Genomic DNA, 12,988 nt, shown 5'->3' with positions numbered 1-12,988 from the left:
CTTACATCTACACTGCGGGCTCATGAATAATAAAAAATGAAAAAGGACTATAACTGATACAGAATATCCTTGTCTCACCAGAAAGAATATTTATGTATCATATAAATGAACTAGTTAGGAACAACAACATTCTAATATAATTTTTAATTACCAAAAAATTCATTACTGCTTCAAATAACTATTTCTAATAATATATAACAATAATTGTTAAAATAGTTGTTCTGTAATGAATTAGAACTTAAGTTATTTTTGCTGAGAAAAAGCAATTGATAGACAGTAGTATAGAGATGTACCCAAGAAAGAGAAAAAAATTATTAAAAAATTTCATATAGGAAGAGTTAGTTCACTAGTTTATTTATATAAATAAATGAGGGGTGCATTTAAATTACACTGGATATGTTTAAAAGAATGACGCAACACTTTATTTGTAAACAACGGTATTTACACAACACTAGAAAGTACACTGACAAGTGTTTAGCTTCCCATGAAAAATGATAGATGTCAACATGAATACGTGATTCTTAAAAAATATATATAATACATTTGGGAAAATCAGGAGTTTTGAAGTAGTTTTAAAATACATTCTCCAGGTCTGGTTGATTCAGCTGTGAAGCAGCCTTTTAAAATGAAGATTCCTGCCAGATTGAGCTACACAGTTAGAGGGTGGGTCCCAGGTCAGTTAGTTTCAACGTGCGCTTCTGTCATACACATGCAAACTAACAATGAAGAAGCACAGATTTGTCTTTTAATAGCATTTTATAATATGTTAGCCAGGGCTGAAAGGGAAACAACCTCACGTCTGCTTTCCAGATTGAGACCAACCAAAGTGGAGATCATGGAGGAACAGCACCCATGAGAGAAACACCCGGAGAAGGCAGCTGCTTTCCTTGGATGTTCTAGGATGGTCAGAAAACTGGAAGAGTAGCTTACTCTCCACTGTGGGGCAGTCACAAAATTCCAACCCTTTCCAACTCACTGAGCACAAGAACTTCGTTGAACCAGAGGAGGGATCGCCTACCACAACACAGGAAAGCATGACTTACGGGATGCTGGTCACCGAGTGGGTGAGGGTGACAGGGTATGCGCACTAGGAAGCACTACAGGAGGAGGGTCAGGACTACTTGCCATGAAAATTCCCTTGGGATCCTGTGAAAACACTCTGGGGAAAGATGAAGCACACCCATTCCCTTGTGGTCCCAATGGTGGCGTGAAGGGCAGCCCACCAGCGCTGTGCTGCAGCCGGATCACTGGGATGCGCTCTGCAGCATCTGCTCCCTCTTCCGTGGGTCGCAGAAGAACTGCAGTTTCCTGGGCAGCAGCGTCACCTCCACAGGCATGGCTTCATACTCCTCGCTGTCGATGCTGAAGGAGCCCTCAGTTCCCTGCAGAGAGGAGGGGTTCTGAGTGCACCTCTGTGACCTCATGGATGAGGAAGCATCTCTGCTGAGGTCAGTCTAACAAAACCTCCCAGTGCTCACTGGTCCTGGAAATACCTCAATTCTCTCTCCGTCCATGAAAACGGATTTTTCTTTTTTAAAACTTCTATCTCAAAAAACAACTTTGTAGCTTGAATAAGGTTAAAATTATTTTTTAAAATATTTACCAAAAGACAAGAGCCGCCGGGCGGTGGTGGCGCACGCCTTTAATCCCAGGCAGAGGCAGGCGGATCTCTGAGTTCGAGGTCAGCCTGGTCTACAAGAGCTAGTTCCAGGACAGGCTCTAGAAACTATGGGGAAACCCTGTCTCGAAACAAACAAACAAACAAACAAAAAACCAAAAACCAAAAGACAAGAGCCCTTTGATATTATACATGTATGAAATTATCAAAGAACTAATATGATAACCAAGGATATCCATTAGGAAAAAAATTGATGAACATGTAACCGAGGGCCAGGGACCATAATTCTAAGCTGAAAGCAAAAAAGTCATGCAATTTTCATGTGAGGGACGTTGTGTCCCCTGACTCATTTTCATTGTCCCCCAGACTTGCTGGGCTCTGGATATGGATCTGTCAACACTAGTATCACTAGAGACTTTGGGGCCGGCCCAGCCATAACTCAGTTAATCCAGCATTTGCTCCATGAAGTGGCGGTGGCAGCACATGGGACACCTCCCATTGGCCTAGAGTTTCGATGCAGTGCAGCAGCACCACAGCCACAGCTCTTCAGAGACCTGGAGTCAAGCCCCTGTGGGGCAGCAGCAACCACATCACCTTCAATTCCTGTATCTCCACGTTTATTCCTACCTCAACAGGTTACTACTCTAAGCATAGCACATAACAGCATACTTTACAGGAAAAAGTAAAACCCACTGCTCACCAGCTAGAAAATTCCTAGACAATAATATGATTATAAATGTCTTTTGCATTACTGGCATGAAGAAGCAAAGGGCAGGAGACGTAAGGATCACTTTGAGGGAGGAGCCTGGCTTAGAGACTAGAAGTCCTCAGTGGCCTGATCCAAATCAGTAACTTAGAAGCCATTCTCCTTTACCTCAGAACTGATAATGAGTTTGCCAAACGGAAGGTGCCTAAATGGAGGTCAGGTAATATGGAAGAAGGAGGAAGAAATGGAGGGACAGACAGACCAATCTAAAAGAATGGTTGGTGCCCCCTTACCTCAGGAAGGAGGAGAGTGCAGTGGCTGGCCTGGAGACACTCAGTACCAGCTGTGCGCAGGTCAGGGTCTCTCACCTTCTTACTTCTGTTAGTGTAAGAAAAAGTGAGGTTAGAATCCTTGATGGCAGCTGCATTGGGCTGCAGAAAGCCCAGTTCTCCCTTTTGAGGGCAAGGAAGCCACTGGAAACCAGGGCTCAGCGACGAATTCCCCAGAATTCTGGCCCAGAGTTGTCATGGGTTCCAGGGTCAGTAGACTTATTACTGATGTTCTTGCTGCCCGGAGCGGCATAAAGCTGAGGCCAACTTTCTCTCAATTGCTCTACATCTATCTAGTTCTTAAACCGTTAACCTCATGTTTAAAATTAGGATATAACTAGATCCTTTGAGAAAAGCACCATATTTCTGTGACCCTTTATTACAGACACAGTAGCTTGATTCTAGCTTGCGGTAGATACCTCTTTATTCTCTAGAAAGTCTCAGATGGTTTCTGATAAATCTCAATATGCAACAGCCTGATGAGCACATTTACCTTTATTAAATGGCCTTGGAGTAAAGCAATCGGGCACAAATACGCTTGACCTCAGTGCATATGTACCTCATTTTGTTATGATGAATATAAAAAGTGGGAAAGTAAACAGGCAAGAGTTTAAGGCCAGCATGAGCTACCTGGGGAGTTAAAGGTAAGCTTGGGTCTAAGAGACCCTGTCTGGAAAAAAAAAAAAAAAGGTTTGTCATCAGCATTTCCCCATGTTCCATTAAGATATTCAGGACACATGGATTGCACACATTTACTTCCCTTAGGAACCAAGAGGAAACTTGCTGATAAGAATGCTGACTACAGCGCCATCTAACTGAGGGATACAGGGGAGTTTTTGTTTGGCTGTCAGTTTTATAAAGGAGATTTGAATATGGCTGCCACCATTAGGCAGAATCACTTCAGATACAGGGTGATCTGTGCACATTGTAGAGGGACAGCCTTTTCCTTCTTCCTTTACTATACACCAAGAATAAGCAAAGGCTGCAAGGAGCCATTCAGTATCTGAAGAGTTTGTATCAAAGGCATGAACAACACAGATTAATGAAAGCCATTCTGCTGCCCACGCTGGAATCGATAATGACGCAGCCATGGAGACGCAGCTGCACAGCAGCGATGTCCAATCCCTAAATGGGCACGAGAGGGAGCACCAGGACAGTGCAAAGGCAGCTGGGCAGATTACTGGTTGGCATGGGAACACACAGCTCCACAGATACTTGGGAGATGTCTGGAGGGTTTACAGAATTCTCAGCCAATGAAGTTCCAGCTGAGGCAGGACTTAACAAATCAGGCAGGACTCTGAAGTGTCTATGGGATTATACAAAGGAAAGCCTGGGAAATGTCCAGGTACACAGTATCCTTTCAAGTTTGTCCTTGATGTTCTGGGAGCAGGGAGACAAGGGGAATGCATGCACAGTAAGAGACACTGGGGAGTGATGTTCACTGTCAAAAGCCTCCTGAGACTGACAAGCAGTCCTGAGACAGTAGACATGATTTCCTTCTGTTTTACAGATGGCAAAGGACTCAGACAAGTAGATGACCTTAGAGTTCCAAGGCCAGGGAGGAGCCACTCAAGCTCCTGCACTGAACCTCGAGTCCTTGACTATGTCAGAAACACGGAATTCTTTCATTTCAGTTGAAAGGCAGAGTGTTCCATTCTGATTTCCCAAAATGAGCAGAGGAGGCAAAAGCGCACAGGCACCCGAAATTCCAGCTCCATTAGAAAAAAGAGTTACAGACAGACAGACAGACAGACATACAGACAGACAGACAAACAGACAAGGCCTTTGCCAGGTCTCCATCTGAAGTAGGCAGCCCACTCTGAACAGAAAGGGTTGACAACACAAGTTATTTCATGACCCTCCATTTCCCACAGGCCAGGCACTTACCCTATGGTTATGAAATCTCCTTTGCTGACAGTATCAGGCTCGATGCAAATGTTCATAAAGTCTTCTTTGCTCTAGAAAGTTCAAGAATATGAATGTAATGGAAATTGGGCTAATGCAGCTGTCACCCACAGGTGTCTGTGTATTTAAAATGCTCTAAATGTAAACATGATAAGCAACCTGTTGACAGAGGTTTCTGTCTTGCTTGGTTCCGCAGCTGTTCAGTCCCAATAAAACACAGAGGCCTATGTTAATTAAAAACTGGCTGGACTATTAGCTCAGGGTTCTTATTAACCAATTCTTACATCTTACAGTAACCCATAATTCTTGTCTGTGTTAGCCAAGGCTTAGTAGCTTTAACAGTGAGGCCTTCTCATCTTGCTTGCTCTGCGTCTGAGTGATGACTGCAGACTGAGCTTTCCTCTTCATAGAATCCTCCTGTTCTCACCGTCCTACCTCTACTTCCTGCCTGGCTACTGGCCAATCAGTGTTTTATTAAAAATAATGTGTTTTATTAAAAATAATACAAGTGGCAAGATAAAAGACCATTGTCCCACAGCAAGTAACCCTTTCTATTCCCCAATAATCACTGTAAAACTCTGTGGTTCTATCCATACAAAACCCAGAAAGATTAATCTGTAACTAAGCACTGTGGCAAGAGTCACGATTCCTGTGCCCCTCCTCATTTTGCTCCTAGTTATTAGCTAATAACATAAGCCCAGCTTAGTGAAACAGCCACAGCACTTCTGTGTGGCCATCTTGAAGTTCAAAACATGTAGGCCCAGGAGAACATACACAAGCCTCTGAACCCTTGCCAGAGTTTCAATTGTACCACCAAAGCACAGCTGGATCTACTAGGAATCACACACACAATGCTCTGACCTAATGACCACTCAGAGTTCACATTTCATTCTGCTACCTGCTGAGTGCCAGCCAAATTTCAGCAATTCCCGGAATGTTTGGGTTACATCACTGAACAAAACACACAAGGAGTTTCACCCACAAAGAACTTACATTTCACAGTAGGAAGTGCAGGGAGTAGAACAATAAGACAGTATATTTCTCAATATACCATAAATAGGTATACTAGAAGTACATCAGAATATATTACAAAATATATGTCATAAATAGATGAGTCTCAGATGACACTGGTGGCAGTAACTTAAAATATTTTGTGTATTTTGTGTGTGTGTATTGTATTTAATATATTTATGTATATTTTGCTTGCATGTATGCCCATACACTACATGTGTTCAAGATGTCCATGGAGGTCAGAAGAAGGTATCGGATCCCCTGGAACTAGAATTAACTGTTTGTGAGTCACTGTGTGGGTGCTGGGAATTGAACTTGAGTCCTCTGAAGACCCGGGTCTTCTGGAAGAGTAGAAATGTCTTCTACTGCAGAGCCACCTCTCCAGCCCCAGTGACCAATACTTTAAGAGAGCAGGAGCCCAGGAGGTGAGCAAGAAGAAATATCTTCATCTACAACAACACTTTTCAAACAGCAGGTACCCAGTGGGGCTGGCTGACATCAGGATCCTGCTTGTATTTGCTGGTTTAAAGTTAATTATACAGAGATTCACTCATCATTTTGAGAGTTCTTTGCTCAGGGCCTGCTGTGAAGCTCAAGAATTTTTATATCCAGGAATCTGATGCTGCCGATCTAAAGACCATATGTTGGAAACCACTATTCTAGGAACAAGCCATCCACACAAAGGGAGTGCCCAGCAGAGGCCTTCAGGTGGCAGAATCCCTGAAATGTACATAGAATGGCAAAGAAATCCACATGTCTGGAACAGACTGAGTGGCAGGGACAAGAGAAGCAGATGAAGACGGGGAAGAAAGCATCTTGTTGGGTAGGGCTCTGCAGACCACTGTAAGGAATGTGTCTTTTAGGTTGAGTGAAATGGAGAGCCGGTGCAGGGCTCCCAGGAGGGTAATGTTATGGCTTTTGTAACAGGGCCACTCTGCCCACTGTGCTCTACCTGCAGAGGCAGGGGAGAGCCAGTGAGGAACATGACAGAGAAATGAGCGGGGGCAGCAAAGGTTCAGTAGATGCCAGGGCAATGACATGGGGGGACGAGGGAACATGGCCTGGGGAGCTAGCCGGGAGTAGGAGGGAAGTGATCCAGTTGCCAGGTCTAATTCACAGGGGATAAGGGGAAAGGAAACAGCATATTTAAATTTGTTGGCATAGGCATGTTCATTTGTTCCCTGCTTGCGGAGACATGAAATAATCACTCAGAAACTATATTATTTGCAATACTGTTTGGCCAATAGCTTAGGTGTCTTTCTAGCTAGCTCTTTTTATCTTAAATTAACCCATTTCTATTCTGTGTGTCACCATGTGGCTGTGGGTTACAGGCAAAGTTCCATCGGTTACGTGGTTTCCCCGACTCTGCCTACTCTCTCTATATATCTTTTCCAGCCTGGCCAAATTCTGTTAAGTCGTTGGCCGAAAGCAGCTTCTTTATTCATTAACCAATAAAAGTAACACATATACAAAAGGACTTCCCACATCATAAACTTGCAGCAGGACGGCACAGCCATCCTCCAGTTAGAGCAGACACCAGCATGTGTTTTCTGGTAAGGGCCAGAGAGGGTTATCAGAAATCTCTATGACTGCACTAGGTTTGAATCTGTGTGACTCCACTGGTGAAGGCGGCTGGCAGGGTGGGCCTGTGGTTAGTCTCCACTGACAGCTGCTCTGCAGCTTTGCTCGAGGCAGTGATGTGGCCTGGAAGTGGCGCCTGCTGTTAGTCTCCAGATTTTACTAGAGGAAACGTCAGCCTGGACTCAGACTACTTTCGTCCCATTACTGAGGAAAAGCCTTTGAAAGCATCAACACCCCAGAACTGACAACCATGTTCACGTTTACCTAGTCTTGCTATGTGACTGAATATCCTAGGACTGGGCCGGGTTCCTGGAGTTCTTGACCTCAGGTGGTTCTCATACACACACATCAGTGAGAAAGCAGACGAAGGCTGCAGACACCTGTGGGTCCCCGGCTCGCCCCTCAAGGACGCTTTCTTTTACTTTGCTCTGCAATTCTCATTGCCCTGATGGCCCTAAATTCTCCAAGATGCCTTCCCTGAGGAGACCTTGGGTCCCTGGTGAGCCCTGTTCTCCATTCAGCAGCCTCTGTCATGCAGGGGGCTGGCAGAGACATGAGGCGCAGCTCATCTAAGGGCCTCCTTTCCGGGATCCCTGCCCTACGCTGTTTGTTTCTGGCCAGTTCTGCCAACAGTCATTTCATAGATTTTTTTCTTCAGTGTTCAAGGGGCAAAGGTAAAGCTATCGCTTGTTCTATATCTTGGCCATCTCCATCTCTCACATCCATTCAAAAATCAACTCACACTGGCAGGTTCAATGAGAATCTTATTGTCTTAAGGGAAGAGGAAAGGATATTTGATAGAATTTAATGCCTAAGATATTTAAAGTTAATAAAACTCTTGGCAAACCTAGCATGTTTTCTTTATTAGAAATTTCCTTATCTAATAAAAGATATCCAAAAAATTATACCGATTCAAGAACAAAGCAATGGCTCCCATAGGGCATTGGCTCCCATAAGCATTACTCCTGTGCAGCATGGAAGTCCCCACAGGAAGTAAGAAAAGACAAGGGTGGTAAAGATGAAGTCTTTAAGAGGGAGAAACAAAACTGGCACTGTTTGCTATAGATATATCAAAATCCATAGCAAATCTAAAAGAACCCATAGGCTACATAATAAGAATTTAATTAGGATGCTGATTCAGCATCAACACAAACATACGCGCACGCATGTGCGCACACACACACACAAAATCAATTACATGTCTGTTTCCTTAGATAATGAAATTTTAAGAGCTATATTGATAATAGCATTAAAAGTAAGATAACCAGGAGTGTATTCAGTAACAGGCAAATATTATAGAGAAAACCATAAAACTCTATTGAGAGAAATTGAACACATCAGTAAGTGAAGAGATATATCACACTGATATCCCAGAAGGGTCAATACTATAGAAATGCCATTTCTCCTCAAATTGATCTATAAGTACAATACAACCTTATGAAACGTTTATGGGGAACCTAGTAAACACTCTAATATTTACAGAAATCGCGGCTCTGAAGCGATGGCTCAGGAGATAGGAGTGCTTGCTGCTCTTCCACAGGAGCTGAGTTCAGTTCCCGGCACCCACACTGGGTGGCTCACAGGCACCTGCGCAGCTCTAGGGGAAATGATGGGCGGCACTTCATCCTGTCCCCAACTGGCCACTGAAATGAGTAAATAAAGTTGGAGCCTTGCCTTCGTCAGTTACCTCCACAAAGCTCAGTTTCAGGTGGCAGCTTTTCTCTTTTGAATAAAAATGAAACCAACCACCTCATGAAAATCATTTTAAGTTGATTTTCACTCAGCCATGTATGGTTAGCATTTTGCCACATTAGTAAATACAAAGATCACATATTACTTTAAATAAAAAAATACTCATTTAATCAACCTATTTAATGTGTTGCTGTTAAAGAATAAACATGCTTTATTAAGAGACATTAAATTTCTGGCATTCTATACTCTTAAAGCTATTTCATACTTGGAGATAATATTTTAATGATAAACCTTTCAAGCTAATACACGACAGCTACAGTATCTGAATATTTACTGTACTTGCAAAGTGTTGAGGAAAAAAGAAAAGAATGTGCTCCACTAGTGATGAGCAGCACAGTGTCACATACGTTTGTAATTAGCACAAAGATAAAAGCATTGAGCATCCTGAATGTGGCTCATCTAGAGCTGCAATCACACGCTCACTAAGTTCAATGCAGCACAGAGATTCACTCATCAGAGAAAAATGGCAAAGGAGCACAAGCAATATCCTGGGAATACATTGTTACCAAAGACTAAGAATAAAGAAAATGTGTAATAGAGATTTTATCTTCTTTTCAAAAATCCCTCTGAACAAAGGACTTTCCAACCTCATCGATTCACGGTGGTTCAAAATTCTGTGTAAGTACACTAAGAATTTAACCGTTCACGCCCACAAGCTAAACAACTATACCTGCCAGGACAAGGGGTATGCATGGGTTCTAGACCCTTTATAGACACTTACAGTCTCCTGAAGGCTAGGAGAGAGCTCTGTCCCCATGCACATCACCCTGAGAGCTACTGTGCTGTGTAACACATGGAGATCCAGAAGTTACTATTTCAGGTGGTGTTTCTTTGGAATTGATTTTTTTTAAAACTTTAGTATAAAATGCAGTTAGCTGTTTGCACATAGACACATGTGGTATAGTCTGAGGGTAACAACTAATTTATGTAAGATTCTGTGAACAGTGACTCACTCCCATGTAACGATATCAGCAAATATGAGTTCTCTTTCCTCAACTTCCCTTTGTGCATTTTCTATTTTTAGCCCTTGGACCGTTGTTTAATATTGTCTCTGTTCACTTCTTATTGATTTATTTGAGGAGTTTATTTATGATAAGGAGACCTAATAAATGCTAGTCTGTCATACTCAAATATTCTCCCTAATTGTCACTCCGAAGTTATTCTTTTTAAATAAGTATATTAATGCATCAATATAAAATTTTCCCTAGGTGTCATGCTTAGAAGAACTTTTGTACTTTCCAAGTTTATGCTGATAATCGTTTAAACTCAATACTTAAGTTTTATTTATGTTGAATTTAGTTCTTTAGTTCAACTGGAATTATTTCAGAAGGTAAAGGGGGCTGTGTTTGCAAACTTTTTACAGGAGATGGAAATTATTTGTATAAGTAGTAAACGAAGCAATACTCCAAACATAAACATTGGGATTAAACTTCCCACTGCACTGTGCTCCATCTTCCAGTTTTCTGATTGGCCAGGATAACAGTGAGTAGTCTACTTTGATTTATAAAAGCCGGGTATATTTGAATCATTACCCAACAGTTGAGAATGACTAAACTGGCAGTTTTCTCCATTCTAGGGTCAGTATGGTTTCCCCAAAATGGTCACAGAGCAAACATCTAAGGACTGGGGGCTACACAGCCTCTGTCCCAACTACTCCTTCCCCTGCTGCACTGCACGGTTTCTATGAGGAATACATGCAAAGGAACACATCTGGGCTACTATATTGCCTCACACTGGATTCTGAAATATGATTTTCATGTCTCATGTACACAAATATCATTCTTCTGACTTTCCATCATTTAAAATTAGAAAATGAATTCTCTACTTATAGGCAACATAAGATCAGCTGACAGTCCCGTTCGCTTTATTTCACTTCTGTGTTTTCTTGTTTCAGTGCACTGTCCTTAGCAACACCAGCCAACACAGTTTTCTACAGCAGTGGACGTGGTCATGTCTGTACATTTAGTATGGCGATAAGCTACATATGGCTATTGAACATGATATATGTCTACCATGACTAAGGAACTGCATTTTAAACTTTTATTTTAATTCCATATACTTTACTGCCACATAAGGTTAATAACTACTGCTTTGTACAGTGCATGTCTACAGACTGTATCCAAACTAAATCATATGACAGCCTACACATGGCACACTGGCCTGTAATTTTACCATTTAGGAGGCTGAAGCAGGAAAAATCACAATTTGAGGCTAGCCTATACTACAGAGCAAGAGTCTGTCTCACCAACACCAAACAAAACCCCCATATGTGTATAGCTATAGATCTGTGTGTTTCTCCTGGGGAATCTGAGTCTATGCATTTAATATATTCACAAAATAACTCATGTTTACTCAAGTGAAAGTTCAACTTTTTTCCAGCTTTTCACTTTTAAAGCTTCTGTCCCGAATCTTCCAAGGTCACCCAAACAAGAGTCAAATACTTGTTCAGAGATCCTTGCGCTTCTGTGCCCCAATGCACTCAGCTACCACTTCTCAAAGCTATTGTCTCTAAAGGCACATGACAGCCTCCTTTACTTCATCCTTTCATTTCTGTGCCCACAGAGGAAAACACGAAAATGCTGAATTAGTGCAAGGAAAGCACCTGTCCTTTTTCCCCAGACGCCAAATTCCTTTTTAAAAAATGAGTGCACTTGCCATCAGGTCAAGTTGGCTGTTTCTGGTTGTGATGGACAGCTCAATCGTGGACAGTTGTACATCTTTCCAGATCTTTGGGCTCACTTCTCGGGAGAAGGCTGTGGGAATCCATCAGACATGGGTCAGTGCTTCTATTGACATTTCACAGGCACTCACAGACAGACAGACAGACAGACAGACAGACAGACAGACACACACACACACACACACACACACACACACACACACACACACACCAAGACTGTGCTTGGCTTCCTCAGCCCTTTGTCCAGCTCTGTACTTTACTATATCTTTCCCATATGCAGGACTACACACTGGCTCTGTAGCCTAAAGCACACTCACTGAAAGCAGGCACAGTAGCACAGTGTCAGTGACAAAGAGTGCACAGAACCTGCTGTGCCCATTCACAAGACTTTGGAATTCAACTGGAACGGCTCTTGCTCCACTTAGGTATCTAGAACTGATTCTTGGTGTCTGCTCCAGGGCATTTTTGAAGCAGAGCAGGGCTTGTAACCCACAGTCACCATGTTGCTCACCATCCTGTGGCTGTGCCCAGAATGAGGCAAGCCTGCGTAATATTCTCCTGTACAGAGAAGGTCGGGGAGGGGTCTCTTCAGGCTCACTGGGAGGTCGCTCTGTAGGTCCCGTGTAAGAGATGGAGGCCTGATGAGTCTGAGGCCACTCCTGCCAATGAAGAAGAAATCAGTTTCATCAAATCCATAAAATTCCTACCTCTAGGGGCTTTGCTTTGCAAAGGTCAGAACTCTAACAAGGTAACCATCTCTTCAATGGGTGGAGTTCTCTCTGCTTTGAAATGTGAAACCTTTAAGCTTCCTTTTCATCTTAAAAACCATGAACACAATGACCCATGGTCTCTATTACTTCCCTAACATACAGCAGGGAGAACCAAGATGAACTGACAACTACTGCTCATACCTACTTGTCCAAACAATAGAAATCAGTATGAATGAACAGTGGTCACATAATAAACTTACCTTCGGTTTATCATCGGCACACAAACACCTAAGGAAATCACGTGCATCAAACACCTACTTCACTCCTGGTACCACACTGCATGTGGAGGACAGATGCTGTGGCTCACACTCAACCAAAGGCAGCCAGTGCCTCATCACTGCCTCCCAGCCTATCATTCTCACACGAGACATTTTATACATTTTTATCTAATATTGTTGTTATTAGTGTCAACAGGGAGGGAAAGAGAGAGGGAACCTTAAATCATGGCTCAACATTTATTTGGGTGGAGGGAGGAGGAAACATACTCCTGCTTAGTATTGACAGAAAACACAGAGGAGCCTATTGGGGACATCACCAACTCTCACACTCTGGGGTTATGCGACAGCACAAATTCTCGTGACTTTTACATTTAAGTATTCTGTGCCACCTTTACCATCCATCACCTGTACCATTTTC

At 42.7% G+C, this 12,988-nt stretch overlaps 1 protein-coding gene across 1 annotated transcript in view; it reads right to left on the bottom strand.

The window, feature by feature from the left end:
• Positions 1-327: 327 nt before the first annotated feature.
• LOC119807014 (acylglycerol kinase, mitochondrial) overlaps positions 328-12,988 on the bottom strand; it is a 78,526-nt gene continuing 65,865 nt past the window's right edge. The window contains exons 12-16 of the mRNA XM_038319150.1: positions 12,094-12,241; positions 11,558-11,655; positions 4,541-4,611; positions 2,618-2,702; positions 328-1,382 (exon numbers count right to left, since the gene is read on the bottom strand). Of these exons, the coding sequence (XP_038175078.1) occupies positions 1,245-1,382; positions 2,618-2,702; positions 4,541-4,611; positions 11,558-11,655; positions 12,094-12,241 (540 nt within the window). The 3' untranslated portion in view covers positions 328-1,244. The remainder of the gene's footprint in view (positions 1,383-2,617; positions 2,703-4,540; positions 4,612-11,557; positions 11,656-12,093; positions 12,242-12,988) is intronic.

Source organism: Arvicola amphibius, chromosome 2 (assembly GCF_903992535.2).
Source record: "Arvicola amphibius chromosome 2, mArvAmp1.2, whole genome shotgun sequence".
NCBI classification, from domain to species: Eukaryota; Metazoa; Chordata; class Mammalia; order Rodentia; family Cricetidae; genus Arvicola; species Arvicola amphibius.
This window is presented reverse-complemented; position numbering and strand designations above follow the sequence as displayed.